This window comes from Bombus fervidus, chromosome 4, assembly GCF_041682495.2.
Source record: "Bombus fervidus isolate BK054 chromosome 4, iyBomFerv1, whole genome shotgun sequence".
In the NCBI taxonomy this organism is placed as follows: Eukaryota; Metazoa; Arthropoda; class Insecta; order Hymenoptera; family Apidae; genus Bombus; species Bombus fervidus.
This window is the reverse complement of record NC_091520.1, coordinates 14,497,361-14,514,202: the sequence shown is the minus strand read 5'-3', so window position 1 is coordinate 14,514,202 and position 16,842 is coordinate 14,497,361. Positions and strand designations below refer to the sequence as shown.

Below are 16,842 nucleotides of genomic sequence, written 5' to 3'. Positions count from 1 at the left end.
CAAAGAGAAGAATAAAACACAATTAAAGGTTAATAAATTACAGTAAACGATATTATTGAAACTTACCAGGATAAGGAACTTGGCCATAAGTGAAGAGCTCCATCAGCAGCACGCCATAAGACCAAACATCGCTTTTGATGCTAAATCTGCCATAGACAATGGCCTCGGGAGCAGTCCACCTAACAGGGAATCTACTTCCCTGTTTGGGACAGTACTCGTCATCCTCGATCGCCCTGGCGAGACCAAAGTCACAAATCTTTGCTTTATTCTTCTCGCCTATCAGGACGTTCCTCGCAGCAAGGTCTCTGTGTATCAATTGCTTGCTCTCGAGATGTTCCATACCGGATGCCACTTGTGCAGCAATGTAAATCAGATCCTCGAACTGCATGTATTTGCCGTCACCTGTCCTGAGAAAGTCCAACAAGCTGCCATTGCACATGTATTCTTGCACGATATAAATCGGTTCTTCCTTCGAACAGATCGCGTACAACGCGACTAGATGTCTGTGTCGGAACTGTTTCATGATAGCCGCCTCTTGGAGGAACGCCTCCGTAGACATGGTCCCTGGTCGCAACGTCTTCACAGCCACTTCGATTTTATTCCTCCATTTACCGTAGTATACCTCGCCGAAATTGCCGTGGCCTAATTTCCGTATCAGCTGTATCTCGTTCCTATTGATCTCCCATTTGTCTCGTAACTCGGGCCCGAGATCCCACATGTCCGGCTGCGGTTTTGGACAGGGCTTCGAAAGCACATGACAGAGACCCAATGCATTCTCTGCAACAGTCATAGTTCGTAAAGTTACAGAGGAATTCCAACGAAATTGTTGTTGCAGGGAACGGTGTACAGGTTGATGTGGTTTAAAAAAAAAAAAAAAAATACCGTCCAAAAGTTTGAAATCATATGCGTCAGTTTAGAATTCTACTTGCTGTAGGAAACTTTTTTAATGAGACAAATAGAAGAAGATTACTTGTTAGTTACAGCGAACAAAAATGGTTCTAAATCTACGACCGGTAGTGTAGCTTATGTTGTGTAAAATAACGTCTTAAGGCAAAACTACCATATTTTAAGGGCGGAATACATATGTAATGGCGCAAGAACTATATTTTTACGATAATATATTTTTCGTAAAGAATAGAGGCAGTAAAGGGGAAGAGATTAAAATAAATCACTGAAGATTCAATACAACTTACTGCTGTACGCCATAACAAGGGCGGGTAGAGTCGGGAATGTCTGGTTGGTAGCGATAAAGAATCCTCCATTGTCGAGCGGCTTAATTTTATAGTGTTTTACATGATGACCCCTTCCCTCCTCCCAATCCTTCACGGATAAACTGTATCCTCGTGGATTGTGCTCGCTGGGTCTCACCAAGAACGTTCCCCGAGGGTTTTCATCCACCAGAAGAAGCTTTCCAGCTTCTTTACGGGAGACATTCTCGAAAAACCAACTGCAGATGGAAAAAAGAAACAGAAAGGAACAGTGTCCAAGATTTATAAATTTCAAACTTTCTCGATGATTAGATGACACGTTTGTTTGGTTCTTCGAATTCTTTTAATTTAATTTTATCGGTACGTTGCGCTTCGTTCCGATTATTCGTGGGCGTTTCGGTTCGCTTCTTCAGGACAGACCTGCGAATGAAGGTTCCGTGTCCTGATGGCACTATATCTATACGTATCCTCGCTGTGTCTATGAAAACGACGCAACGTACTAATAAAAAGATGATCGAAGAAACACGAACGCAGTGGCGGAAAAATAAAACTTTAAAATTGCTACTTGCGTATGCGAGTCTTGCTGATCTTTTTATTAGACATCTTTGATACGTCGCAAGAGACATCGCAAGATATATACTATCTATATCTACTCATTGGTCTTGCGAATGATAATTCAACTTTGTAAAATTATACTATCTTGCTCCTTTTACTCGTTAAACTTTCCTTTGTCCGCAACTATATGACAATGTCGAAGATCGTTAAAAGAAAATTCGTAACGAAGGGAAGCAAGTCGAATGTATTATATAAACTGCTAATTGGAAAATGGAAGGAAGACTCACTCTTCGCTCTCGACCGAACGCTCCACGGCCACAAAGTTCCACGGGATGAGACCTTCTTGCAAAGTTGTCAAGTGTAAAACTTTCCACCAGTCGGGCTCGGAATCGTCCAATACTTCCATCCGGTCTCCCTTTACGAAACTGACATCGGTGCTTTCGCGCGCGGTGTAATTGTACAGGGCCACCACGATTTTGTTCGACCTTTGTGAATGCGCTGTTTCCAGAACAAATCAATATAGAATGACGTACACGTGGAAATACGGACTATTTAAGGAATCGAATCGAAATTTTCGTGTATGAATCTGATATTGCACAGATTATTGGCGATTGCAATTGCAATTGACAGAGTATCGATCGACGAGATTACCACGCGTCGATGAAATACTGCGGTCGTTGATTCATATAGAGTTATCGTTCGCAAACAAACTATCGTTGAACGTTAATGACGAAAATATTGAAATTTCGAATTTTAATGATTATTCATCGTATACATGTAAATATTGAAAATAGAATAGTTTCTCAATACGAATGGAGAAATTTTTTGAAAAGAGACTCATAAGGCAAAGTGATGAATTAAGTATAGAAGTTAATTACATGTAAATTACATATGGTCTTAGTGCTTAAATAAATTAGAAGATATTAATTAGAAATATTTGTTGTTCGCAATAATATTATTTTACAATTAAGTTAATATTTTTGAACAGTTGTACGTGTCCTTTTTATATATATAAATTAGCAAGAATGGAATGTTTTAGTAATATTAGTTGCTATTATAATATATAAACTATATTCCTATGAAATAAATAAAAATAGGCATTATTTTGTACTAACTGTAAACAATACGAAATAACACCTTCTTTCCTTATGTTCAATTTTTAGAAAATCATAAGAAATCTATAGCAAACATATAAGTTAAGCATACACGAAGCAAGGCGTTCCTAGCTTCGATTATTAAAATATAAAATGAAATTTGAATATAGAGAAGTTTACCAAAAAAAAGCTCACTCTTAAATCTATGGGATTATCTTCTACGAAGCTGAATAATTGAAACGAAACGATAATAATGTCTTCCTGGTCGCAAATGTATTATTTTCATTAATTCACTGATAGTGAATTGTATATTCATTCTGAACTAAAATAGGTATAATAAAAGAAGTTTCTCAGTCTGTCTGTGTTATAAACAGATCTGTTGGGAACGTGAAGCATATTAAGCAAAGTAAATCGCAGGCTAAAATAGAATCTTAAACTAGAAACTTAAAGTAAAATCGCTATACTAAAAAAAGTAAAATAAAACAACATAAAAATACACACATGCAGGCTTAACGACAGGCGAGCTTGTTTTACGGGGCTGGTGAGGAATTTGGAGCTTACAAGGTGTCGGCCTCGGTCGTATGATGTCTGCCCTCGTTTGTACACCCCTCTGATTCGGGTCAGCAGTGTACCGATCCAAAGAACCTCCATTACTGTGTTTTGAGCTTAGTCCTGTATCTGCTTTCTTGTAACCTAGATAACCAAGCCGAACATTTGTAACGCGAAATTATGATAAACGACGTTACGTGTGACGTTACAGTTCAGAACTAAACGAGGTTGAATCAACAAAAACGTTATTTTAAACGAGTAGAAATTACAGTTTTTATCGGATTGGCGAACTTGGAACAATTTAACAAATAATTTCATTCAAAGTATCAAAGAAAAGAAAGAAATAAAAAAAAAAAGAAAGAATCAAAGTACAAGAAATCATTAAGAATATAGATGATAGAAATCTTTTTAATTGCTTTCTTTTCGTGCACCATTCAAATAAAAATATTCGCAGAGTGGACAATTAAAAAATATTTTCTAATTCCCTCGTAATAATTCCAAGAAAAGTATCTAGAAATTCAGATTTTACACGAGTCTATCGGTTGGAGTCGATCAAGGAAAGCAATTAAAGTAGGATTAACAGAAGTTCCAGTTAACAAAGCTGGAACCATTTAATACTTTAATTAAATTACATCAAAGAGGATTTTTAATTTGAAATTAAAACCCCGATACTACGGCCGTACTATTCCCTTCGAAATACTTTTAATAAATCGGATCTCTCGATGCAACTCTTTATTGCACGCTAAAAGGAAACGCAACTCGCCATAATTAAACAGCTTTCCTACTTCCACGATCTCATTTTACTCTGTGTTTTGTTGCATTTAACCGGGAACTTCCATTCAAGAGTTTCAAAAGACATACTTGAAAAAAAAAAAAAAAAGAGAAAGAGAGAGAGAAAGTGAAGAAGGGAGAAAAGAAACAAAACACGTAGTAGGAGTTTTGTAAAAGAAAACTCATTGCGGTTTCGCCACGAGAATAAAAAGCAAGATAGAAGGAGGCTACTCACCAAGGGGTTGAGGCTCTTGCCGCTTGCTACAACACTTGCCCATCTTGGATGTTGTGCTCGATGTTTCCCCTTTCGATCCTGATTCTACGCGCCTTCTATGCTGATGCGTGCCCCCAGGAAAGTCGCCATCTCGTGAACTCGGGCTGATACGGCGCGACGGTGGTTTCCGTTTCGACTTTTAGCATCACTTTCTTCTCTCCATCGCGTGTTTATCGAATCCGCGCACCTGCAAGGTAAACCAGAATCGTCGACCATGATTCCTCTTCGTCTTGTTACAGTGAGGCGACTTTTGAACGTGCCACGATGCATTATCGTAATTCACAGTTAAGGACGTAGGGTTTATATATACATCGGTAGATAGAGCGGAAAGCTTTTTTCTGTTTCTTCGCGTTCAGTTATGATTTATCGAATTAGATCTTTTTAGTGCCACTGTGCGTACGTATACTTATAGCTTGCCAAGTTTTTATGTTTGTTAGTTCGATCTAGGATAAATGAGACGAATATTAATTTAAACAAATTGGTATTACAGTCAAAGTTTTTATGTTTACTAGATTGATCTAGGATAGATGAGACGAATATTAATTTAAACAAATTGGTATTACAGTCAAAGTTTTTATGTTTACTAGTTTGATCTAGGGTAGGTGAAACGAATATTAATTTAAACAAATTGGTATTACAGTCAAAGTTTTTATGTTTACTAGTTTGATCTAGGGTAGGTGAGACGAATATTAATTTAAACAAATTGGTATTACAGTCAAAGTTTTTATGTTTACTAGTTTGATCTAGGATAGATGAGACGAATATTAATTTAAACAAATTGGTATTACAGTCAAAGTTTTTATGTTTACTAGTTTGATCTAGGGTAGGTGAAACGAATATTAATTTAAACACATTGGTATTACAGTTGGAAGTATTTGTAATTTCTCTTGTGTTCGCTTATGGTGTAATTACTCACATATGTTCGTTATTTCGAAATCTTTCATGTTTGCAATTCTAATTTGCAACAGATGGAATGGATATTCGTTGTAAGCAATTCATTATCAATTAACTCGACGTGGATTTCTTTCGCGTGATTTGATTTACTGAATTGTAATTATTAATATATTTATTATTTCTGTTCCAGTGCAACTACGGCGAGGAAGAAGCTGACTTATGAAATTGCTTTCGCCGCTCCCTAACTTCCACCGGTGGATCATCGATCATGTTGTATTTAAAGAAGACTTAGAACGTCCGTGTTTTCTTTCTCCTTGCCTTGTTCAACATCGTGCATCTTCTTTACCGGAGACTAGCGTGTTCCTTTTCGGTGCGAGACAAATCAGGCATGCCGCCTGTGTTTCCGAGTAATACGTTAAATTAAAACGAGCGTAACAGGAGAACTCGAAGAATGCTAACCAGTTGATTGTTCACATTCATAGACGCGGTGAACGTTCTCAAACAGAAAAATATTTTCTTTCGTTCGTTCGTTCGTTGAATACCTTTAATCCGTAATTAAAATGCTGGCGTCCAGTGATAAATATTACACATTAATTTTCCTGGATGCTTATGAGTCATTAACTTTCTTCGTCCCTTTTTACCTTTTATCTTCATTTCGCGTATAAATTAGGAATTTTTGTTATACGTAGAGGCTGTTATAAGCATGGATTGTTAGTGTACCATATCAGACAAGCTATTACATTGGTATGTGTTTAAAAATAACGGCTATTAGTAAGTTTCAGATACAGTGTATAATCTCATTAAACATACATAAAATTTAATAACCAAACGAAATAATCGTTTTACTTTATTCGAATAAACGTCTCGCGAAATAATCATTTTAGGTAAATATCTCTCATTCTATTACAATTCTATGATTGTAAGATTCGAATGAACATTTGTATCGCTCAAAGCTATCCTTAAACAAATCTAACAAATATACAATCATACATTCTTTTTTATTTCTTCCTAAGCCTATATAATATTAAAATTAATAGACCTAAATACGCGTGAAATCTAACGATCCATTTCCAAAGTCTCTCTAAACACGGAAACTTCCAAGGGACCTGTTAATTATTTCCAAGTATCAGTCGCCAATACCTGGAACGAAGTAAACTAGTCAAACTCGAAGCCGTAAATACAAACGTATAAACTACTATCGAACGACAATGTAAGCTGTAAGGTTGCAGGTTTTTCCGCATTGCCCTCGATTCCTTAGGGAAGACCAGTCTGAAAACAAAAAGACGCGACACGATCGCGAAGTCACGTATAGACATTTTCTATATCCGTGGCTGTTCTTCCGATGAAATCGTTGCAAGGGATGAGTCAGATAGAGCCCTGTTTCAATGAAATTTCACGTGATAAGAGATAAAACGTAGACACGAAGGTATGTTAACGTCTACGTTAATATATACAGTTGATTAATATTTTTGTATTTTATTTGGAAAATGATTAGTTACTTCGTAATATGTATATATGTAATAAAATAAAATAGTAATTTTAGTTACATATGTCCAATCAATTATGACAAAAAAAAAAATATATATATATATAGTAATAATAATAATATAGTATATATAAGTATATATGTACTATATGTATATATATATAGTATTATGTGATTTTATCAAATTTTAAATATGTTTTTGTCATAATTGATTAGTCATACGTAACTAAAATTACTATTATATTTTATTTTATTTTATTGCAAACTTTACTTTACAGTTTCATTTTATTTAATCGTATCTGTATAGAATTGTTTGCGTTGTTATTTAATTATTGTTCATTTGATATTATTTAATGTATAGAACTATCAGCAGGCGAAATTTCATTGAAATTTAAAAGGGCCGTGTCTGATGTAGCATGATACGTAGGAAAGCCACGAGCAACAAGGATAAATAAAGTTAGGAGCGCGCCTACAGGGTTCATTTAGAGTTTAGGGGAATACGACGATGTCTTTTGTCGTCTACGAAATACCATTACAACGTGCATAATTACGACGCGACGTTGCGAATTCCAAGTTTCTGCGGCGACCTGTTACACAAAAAGTGAAAAGCGGCTTGGGAAAATCAACTTTACGACTTTTCATCTGCAGGCCTGCTGCAAACGAAGCCTCTTCGTGATCCTAATTCTCTACCGGCATAAATTGCACGTGATAAAAATTCGCTCAATTCAGACGCTATGTATACGTGAGGAATATTACGAATTTGTGTCAAGAAGTGAAGCTCCGACTCGAGCAGCTTTTTATATTCCGCGAAGTGTTTATTACAGATAAAATTTTACTTGGTTTGTTTATAAAATATCTTTTATATAATTTATTTAATATGGTTTACAAGTTTTAAGTAGTTCATTTAATAACTTAGGGTACAATGTGTTCATTAGTCATCGAATTTTAGGTAGATTTTTTTAATTAGCTTCTAGAATTAAGAGATAACTGTTCTTTTTTATTTTTGAGTTAGATCTGTTTAAAAAACAATTTTATATTGAATAAGATAAATATTGCACGGAGAAATATTTTGGAACGTGTGAATAAAAAATAGACCATGTTAAAATTACATGTTAGTGTATATAATTATTCTGCGAGTACTCGTTTTAACTTTACGAGTTGAAAAATGGGAGAACCTTTGTCAACTTTCTTCTAGCGACAACTTGAGAAAAGGTAATTTTTATGGTAAAAGTACAATATAGTAATGTTCAAAAAATTAATAACTCGTTTCTTACATTATAACCATTTTACAAATTTAATTGTTGTTTCTATCTGAACTGAAGTTTTCTAAACCTGACATTTGAATAGCTTGCTTAATTGTTCTTTTTAGTCTTCTTAGTTTTAAGAAATTAGTCTAAGTTAATCTTAGTTCTAGTTTAATGACGGCTTTCCTTCAGAGATTTTTATAATTTACAAACTTTTCTATGTCGTTTGGATTCTACTTTCTTAGTATTTTTTACACGATCTAATTTTTATACGGTCTGATAAAGACGTAAAACAAATTACTGCCGTTTACCAGCACACTTTCACGAATTTTGATTATACTTGATACAAAGATGATCTACTGGCAACACATTACTTTAATATCCTCTTGGATTAACACATAGAAACAGTTTATTAACGAGGAGAATATTTTCTTTTCTAGAAACGTTATTTCATCTACAACAAGATATCCGGTGGATGTAGCGAAGAAATACATCGAATAAAATTCACATCAAAAGTTCCAATTACCATACTTTTATAATTAAACAAAAAATCTAGAGATATTCTATATGTATCTTTTGATTCATCTTCGTCGTTACTTCTTTTCGTCGTAAGAATTTTCAGAAGAAAAGTTTAATAACGTGGCGAAAAAAAGACTTGCAAGATGTAGAATATTTTCTTGAAACTTCTTAGAATTTGATAATTGAAAATACACATTTCCACATTCGGAAATATTCACCAAATATATATTCCACAAAATTGGTATTTTTTTTTTTTAAGAAAGTCGACAAAAATGTACTTGTCGTGTTCCTTTTTTGCGATCTTCGTGTATACTTTTCGAAACAAAGTTAAAGAGTTAGGGAACCTTAGCATAAAACGAGGAAGATACTTCCACGGTACTTTGTGCATAAACTTGCATCGTTACATAAACACGCAAAATGACGAGAACTCGCTTAACTTCCAGAGAGCTGCGGCCATGCATCGACGTCGATCGAAATATTTACGAGCCTCGTAGCCGTCTCTGTGCTCCTCTGACACGAATGAAGGTGCGAATGTTTCGAGATTCGTCGTGTGTGTTTAATATCCCGTTTGGAACGAAGTTTCCTCGCCTACACGTACACGCAAACTATCACCTGTCTGTGAGCAAAATTTTCGTACACGTGTCGTACGACGGAAATACAGGACGTTCTCTGATGATTGTAGGCCGCTTTCGATGACCGATAAACAAATTATGGTGGCGGCGGAAGCGGGCAGAAATGAAATCACCGCTTAAAAGGATCACCGCCGTATGATAATGATCGTGACGCAACACGAGGAAACAAAATTTCGTTGGGACCAGTCTGAATCAGCTGCGAACGAGACACGGCAATCAAGAGGACCACTTGACTTATGCATCGCGTATACGTATACGGTGGTTTCTGGTAAATTTCGCTTTAAAAGCTGAGACTTACGTCAGTTGAAATTAAAGAGGTATTATATATAATGGCGATTTAAATTGTTAATTCTCGCTATAAGTTTCATGAAAGGAACTTTGTGTGGCAGAGAAATCGGAATAAAGTCACCTCTTCTTCGTCTTTCGATCTGTTTTACGAGTAAAAAAGACTTACTGCGAGTAGATCGTGGATATTTATGCAAATTCGTATCTTTGAGAGTATAATTAAAAAAACTGGAACTTTGATAACAAATTAGTTCATCTATTCGGTATTGTAAAAGGTATTATACTTTTACATATTTTTGCATATTTAGGTATATGCATTTTTCATCTTCAAATATTTCATAGACGCGTAAAAATCTAATTACTGTTGCTGAAGTTGCTGAGGGCCAAAGGAAGGCAATTCTAGTTTATATTCGACAGAAAATTTTGTCAGAAACTTTGGTAGCTTGGATAAGGAAACTGAAGGAAGTATTCCTGCATTTGATATAAATCCAATCCTTGAATGTTGTACATGATCCGAGAATAAATTTAAAAAAGAAAGGAAAAAAAAGAAAAAAGGATTTAAAATTAATATGAATTAACTTTAACCGAGGTGTAGAGCAAGCAGTCCAATGAATAATTAAAGAGCGTTTAAGTAGGTCAGAAGAGATCTAGAAACGAGTCGGGTGAAAATGCTAAACGATAGTCTTTGGTCGCGTTTTTAAGCGACGCGGTGACGCGATGCGATGGGACAAATCCAGTTCGACATCGGCAGTAATGAATTTAGGACGATGGTAGTCGCGAGCAGAGGCACTTAAAATATCGGCGTGGTACTTAATCTTGTCGTACGTTCGACCGCGTAATTTCGCGCGTTGTAATTCAGGATGTGGTCCTACGATATTTCTCGTTAATACATAGGACCACGGCAATTGCTTTCCCTCCCGGACAGAGCCAACGAAAACTTCGATATTTGTGGTCTGTTCATTCCACTTTTGGGTTTAATTTCATTGTCATTTAATAATGATTTAAGCGTTAAAATTATAACTCTTATATGTATTGCACTTTCATATTTCTTATAAAATTGAACGATTTTACACGTTACAATCAACAAATTCCTCCTTTGTATTTCTTGTAAAGTGCAATTAATTTCAACGTTTTAATGATCATTAATATACTCTTTTTGTTTTTACATTTCTTGTAAAACGAATCAAATTGTATCGATATAGTAGCTATTATGGTATCTATTGGAGAAAAGAAATCTACGTAAATTGCGTAACACCAGTGCAATTCTACGAATTTTCTTTACGAAGAATCCGATGGATTCTTTTCACGAATAAGATAATGTTAAACGTAAGCAGTTTATTTAAACCGAAAATGCCAGTTTCAGGATAAACCGCAGAAAGGACATGCCGATGTAAACTGTGGATTCTCCATAGGATAAGCAACATGTTCCGAAGCTCCTCTACATTTCACAACCATCTGTAAACTCTAAACTTTAAACCAAATGCCATACCGCGTTCCAGCAACTTCGAGGCTTCCAAAAACCCGATCGACGAGGAAAATACGATGGAAAACCTTCTTTATCCGCACGTTTCTCGCCGTTCGCGGTCATTTGAGATGGACAATGCCGAGAGCCCTTGAAAAGGTCCCACGAAACGGGTAGAAAAGGAAAACTTCGTGTACGGAATGTTTCCGTAAATCAGAAGATGCAACGGGACGTCCCGCATACTCGCCGCGCCATGAAAGTTTTTAATTAAACAGCCCAAGGCTGCTCTATCTCGAATATTCGAATAACGATGCGCTGAACTTCACCTTGGCATACAGCGAATTCGTAACTTTCTTTTCGCGATATATAATGGTTACAAATTTGCATATATCTTTATTTTTCAATGGACCATTTCTTGACCATGTTCCATTTATACATTTCATTTGTATAGTATCAAATTTTTGTAGGCGTAGATAATTGGTAATCATTCATGAGAACATTACTATGAAAGTATCATTTACTAAATGACAGTTGGATCTGATTGATCAATTAGTATGTAGATATATACGGTAATAAATAGCACGGGGTGGAAATATGTTTTGTAGCCTCTTTTATACGAAGACCACGCAGCAAGAACACGACAAGTCACGTTTCTTGCTTTTCGCGGAAAAACTGTTTTAAGATTCAGAGATGATTTATGAAAATGTACCCTAAAAATAGCAGATTCAGGAACGTGTTTCGTCGCCGGATAGATACAAGTAAATTATAGAAATATAAGTGAAAATTCGAACAAAGTACGTAAATAACATAAATACGAGGGAAAGTTAGAATATGTTTTAAAAAAAGTCAGAAATTCAAAGTGTTCCAACACGAAGTTTAGCTAACGACAGACAGAGAAAGCGCAAGGCGGTCGATTTTGCTTGGCCCACCCTAGTGGCGAACCCCATGGAAACACCATGGCGCGTGCACAGGATAACGTTCATACAGGACTATACCACCACCATCATAGTAACACGTTCTCTCCCTATGTCTTTCTCTCTCTGTCAAATTGGTCTGGGCGCACATGCACGTCACCAAAAACACACGCACAGAGAACAGGGTAGACGGTCGATATCCCACGGTTGTGCGTATATACACGCTATCTGATGGGGCTTTTATATGACGAACAATGACGACGTTTCGTGGCAGGCTGCATACAGAAGAATTAAAATTTCGTCGTGGCGCACTTTGCTGCTACTTTCAATATAGATCGAAAATCTTAGGACGAGACGACGATATAGATTCTTTTAGAAATCTTGAAACTCTCAGTAGACAACCAACATATGGATCCGATAGTGTAACGTAAAATGTTTCGCGTCTTGAAAATTTCTAACTCTTAACCTGTAGATCTATAAAATTTTTTAATGAATAAAAATTGATATAAACGATATAAGATATAGATAACAGATATAAACGAAAGAAATTATTTCACACTCTAAACATCGTAATGCGATATTTTCTTACATTTTAGTATATCGTACTATACGTTTCTGGTTATTTTTCGACTATTGTATTAGAATTATATGCAGATTACGTTGTTCGAGTATGGAAAATGAATAGTATCTGTAAAACAATTTATAGTAGATCAACGTAGACTTTTATAGCTTCATATTCCAACATGTTTAATGGTTTCGCAACTAAGGAATGCGGATTTTGTCATTAGTTGGTATTGACAAATTCCGTATTTCCTTAATTGCCAACTCAAAAAATTCCATGTTTTCATAAACTTTGCCAAATGGATGATAAATTGGTTCCTAAACAGATATATCCCTCTCGTCTAGCAAATGCTCGATGAGTATACTCGACGTATTACGAATCTTCCTACGTCTTTATGTATTTTATGTACATTTTAAGGATAATACATTATAACGATTAATGCTTCTCTTATTTATGTTTATCATGATTTTTGTACTACATCGAGATGCGAAATGATCGCAGCTATTTAAAGGTAGAAAGAAATTCATTTGACATATTTTTGCAGTTGGCGTCATTCTTCGTCGTTGAAGAGAAACCGTATTTTAGTAAATTAAATATTAAATAATTAATATATCCAGTCTTCCTATTTCCAAATGACATATTATCCACGATTCGTCGGTTCTTTTTATTACACGGAACCCTAAAAATACAGCGCAATATACGGCCTTAAGTGGGTCTTACAACCCTAAAACGTCACTCCTACTTATTCGATGGTTCGATTTACGACATCGTTATATGCATCCTGCTATATCCCGGGGAGAGGGGGCAAAAGGAAGAACAAGAGGGAGAATAGATCGTTCAACGGGGGGTGCGGAACCCCGAGACTACTTTTTCCTCTCGTTGATAGAAAAAGTTGGAACAATGGGTGTATTAAAGCTCGCTTACAACTTCAAATCGTTCGTTTTGAGTTTAATCAGCGTGTATGTGTAGGTTACCATGTCACGAGAGTGACGTACTTGACGTTTTGGACCTTATCGTATCGTTCGTTTCGACGGCTGATGTGTTTGTCAAACGGATTGATCGTTATACGAGAAACAAGATATTCGAAGCTGCCAATAGTTAATCGCATGAATTTTATTAGCTTACATGAACAAAATAAAAATATTCGTATTCCTCGAATCGTTTAAATTCAGCTTTTTATGCATAGCGTAAACTTGAGCTAATTTCATTAAAAAAATTCTGTACAAATAATTATGTATATTAATCGTTTCATTTGCTATAAAGTCTATCCGATCGAAATAATTAAATAACATTTTTTTTTAGTAAAGTACAAGTTCGTAACAGTTGAGAAAAGATTATTTCTTCCAACTCGAACAGCTTTTAAATGATATTTTCTATTTTCCTCTAAACAGCAGTACCGAATATATCGACAAAAATAAGATAATACCAACAAATTCATGAAAATATCGTCGCAAATCGTTTAATTCGTATCACTGTGCAGTGAATTTATACAAATTCATTCTTGGTTAATTATATGATGGCTGGCGCGCGTCTTCCGATTTTGCATGTTCACGTTATGTTTATCGCTATTTAATTCTGGTTAATTAACGATGATGACGTTTAGAATTACGTGGATATTAGATTCCATGGTACGCGTATACATATATATATATATATATATTCGCGAAAACGCTAGAATTACATCTGTTAAATTAATATCCGTCGTTAATTAGAAGCACCGGTTTGTTTCGTTTGCGTAAATTGAATATGCATATCTCGTATCACTGGGAAAGTACGTGGAATGATATTTGTGAGGCGAGACGCAGAGAAGATAAGAATATTATTTTATCAATAAAATATACTGTACAAACGTATACGTGCGAATGTGTAGGACGAATATAGAAGAAATAGTTTAGAGAAACAAGAGATAGTTACTTTTAGAGATTCTTACTGTGTATGGGAAAATGACAGTGTTTACTGGAAAAATTAAAAATGGCAAGAAAATATGTAGAATAAAAATATGGAATATTTTGTAATAGGAAGATATCTTGAATTCTCTAACCAAAAGAATTACAACGTAAAAGAAAAACATAAAATAATAGCAGTTTTTACTCGATAAATTGATGGAACATTTTATAAAAAAAAAAAAAAAATATGAACAAGATATGGAATATTTGAAGAAAATATCCTGAATTTTCTAATTAAGAAAGAGATGCTGTGGAGGATTATGAGAAATTGCGTTAATTTCTAGTAATATTTGTGTACAGAAAAATAACAGATGATGGAATATTTGATAAAAAGAAAATCTCATAAATTTTGTAGCTAAAATAAGAACTTATACAGGTATCGGAGATTTTAAAAACTACATGGACGTTTAATAGAAGAATTGTTGTACCTCGCAGATATCGATACAAAAAGAGTATAAATACTAAATAAAAACACGCGTTATTTCTCGACAAATTGATCAGCAATTTATACTGACATTTATAGGTGCCTTTGTAAGCAAAAAAAAAAAAAAAAAAAAAAAAAAAATAGCACTCTGCTACAATAGATTGTGAAAACCTATTCACGCTGTAACTATACTCGGAAACTATTAAATACGGAAATGCTATTTCGATTTTCTACTCAATAAAAATTCAACGGATTCAACAACCTTTGCAAAGAAGCATACGTGCGTATTTCAATTCTATAGAACTAAATCCCTCTGTAATTGGAGACAATAGAGAACAAACAAACCTTTAATAAATTTCGATATTCGAGGAAATTATTAGACTCTGTAAGAGAAATACACTTATATTCAAAATTTGTTAATTTAAAATTCAAATGAACGAAATTTCAGAATTTTATAGAAAATGAAACTTGAAACGAAGTAAATCAAGTAAATACGAGGAAAGATCGATATGTTAATATGGGAATTCAAGGAAACAACAATGTATGAATTATCGAAATAAAAGAGAAGTAGTTTTCGAAGAAACGAACCAAGTACTCAAGTATTCGAAACGATGTTCATTAATACCAGTTCATTAATACATTTTTGTCATTAAATATTGTTTCACTACATCGTGCGAGTGTTTCTTTCTATTGATTTATTTGAACACGTGCATTCTGTTTTCACTTTCACTGTCATCATCGATACTACGAGGAACTGGGGAATCCCAAAGTTTATAAAAATTTTCACAAACACCAAGTATCACTTAACAAGATCCTTGACGATTTTCGCATCGTGTTAGCATCATACGATACTCGATGTTAAGTGTCTGGCTAATTTTTAATTACTATAAGCTACATTCAGATATAAATTTCTCAATCTCAGAATCCCACCAGAGGATCGACATACATATGTACTTCCAATCATTGTAGTAATTAATACCACAATTATCGACCGATAATATGTACGCTACACTATAATTAACTACTATAACTAACACTAATAATAATTACAGATCGCTATAATTAATCCGTTATAGTCTATATGTAATTAACGTATTTCGTTATGAGAAAAACAATTATTACAATCGATTACAGTTTCTTCTATTTTAGACTGCAGCCTGGGATCTAATAATTCTATTCAATTGTCCTAAGATTGTTGGATGTCAGGAGGATAGAACAATAGGCGATAATAGGTCGTCTTTCTACCTCGACAGAAGTTGACCTTAATTTCGTCAAAACTATGTGTATAACTCTAACAATTTCAAAAGCAAAACCTTGAAATCAGTCGTTCATTTGATACTTCTAGCACCGAGAGAACAAAATTTCCAAGCAACATTTATTAATACTTTCTACGCGATAAATTCCACGTCCTACAAAGCTAATCCCATTTCAAGCCCATAAACTTGCAAAATTTCACCCTATCTAAGACACCCTATACACATAACCCAGCGGAAAGCTACCCACCGAATATACCAAATTGAGAAAACGCTAGCTTAGTACTCGGATCGCTTTCAATTCCTAAAAACATCACCAAATATTCTCGTTTGTTCTCTGGTAAGGATCTATCTATCGATAGTTTTCAATGCAAAACGACATATACAAGCTCGCGTTCATACATGTACGTAAGTACATACATATATATGCAGATAATCCAGCGAGTTTTATCCACAAGCAGGGAACTCTAGGACCAGCAACCTCGTAGATTTGTCGAGCTTTTGCCCCAACCCTTGGATATCGTCTTCTTGAATGGATATATAAGCTCGTGATTTCGGGGACTACGCCCTTCCTAACCTTCCTACCCTTCATCCCCGACCGCCTCGGCGCGGCGCGGCGTCGCGCTCCAGGGGGTGGCCGATCGGACGTTATTGCGTTGCAGGGGCGTACGTAGGCCACGGTGTGTGCACAGTGAATTTCCCTCTGTCCGATACACAAATGAATTCGCCGCATCTAGTTGGCGTTCACGAAATACGATTACGCGATGATG

General features: G+C 35.2%; 1 protein-coding gene across 3 annotated transcripts in view; it reads right to left on the bottom strand.

Moving 5' to 3' along the window:
* The window catches only part of Src64b (Tyrosine-protein kinase Src64B), an 85,979-nt gene that overhangs the window by 4,768 nt on the left and 64,369 nt on the right, over window positions 1–16,842 (bottom strand). For 2 of the 3 annotated variants that reach the window (XM_072001314.1, XM_072001315.1), the window contains 5 exons: window positions 4,413–4,638; window positions 3,359–3,550; window positions 2,051–2,261; window positions 1,194–1,447; window positions 67–777 (listed from right to left, as the gene is read on the bottom strand). In XM_072001314.1, coding sequence (XP_071857415.1) covers window positions 67–777; window positions 1,194–1,447; window positions 2,051–2,261; window positions 3,359–3,550; window positions 4,413–4,455 — 1,411 coding nt within the window. In that variant the 5' untranslated portion in view covers window positions 4,456–4,638. The remainder of the gene's footprint in view (window positions 1–66; window positions 778–1,193; window positions 1,448–2,050; window positions 2,262–3,358; window positions 3,551–4,412; window positions 4,639–16,842) is intronic. The other variant, XM_072001316.1, reaches the window with a different exon arrangement.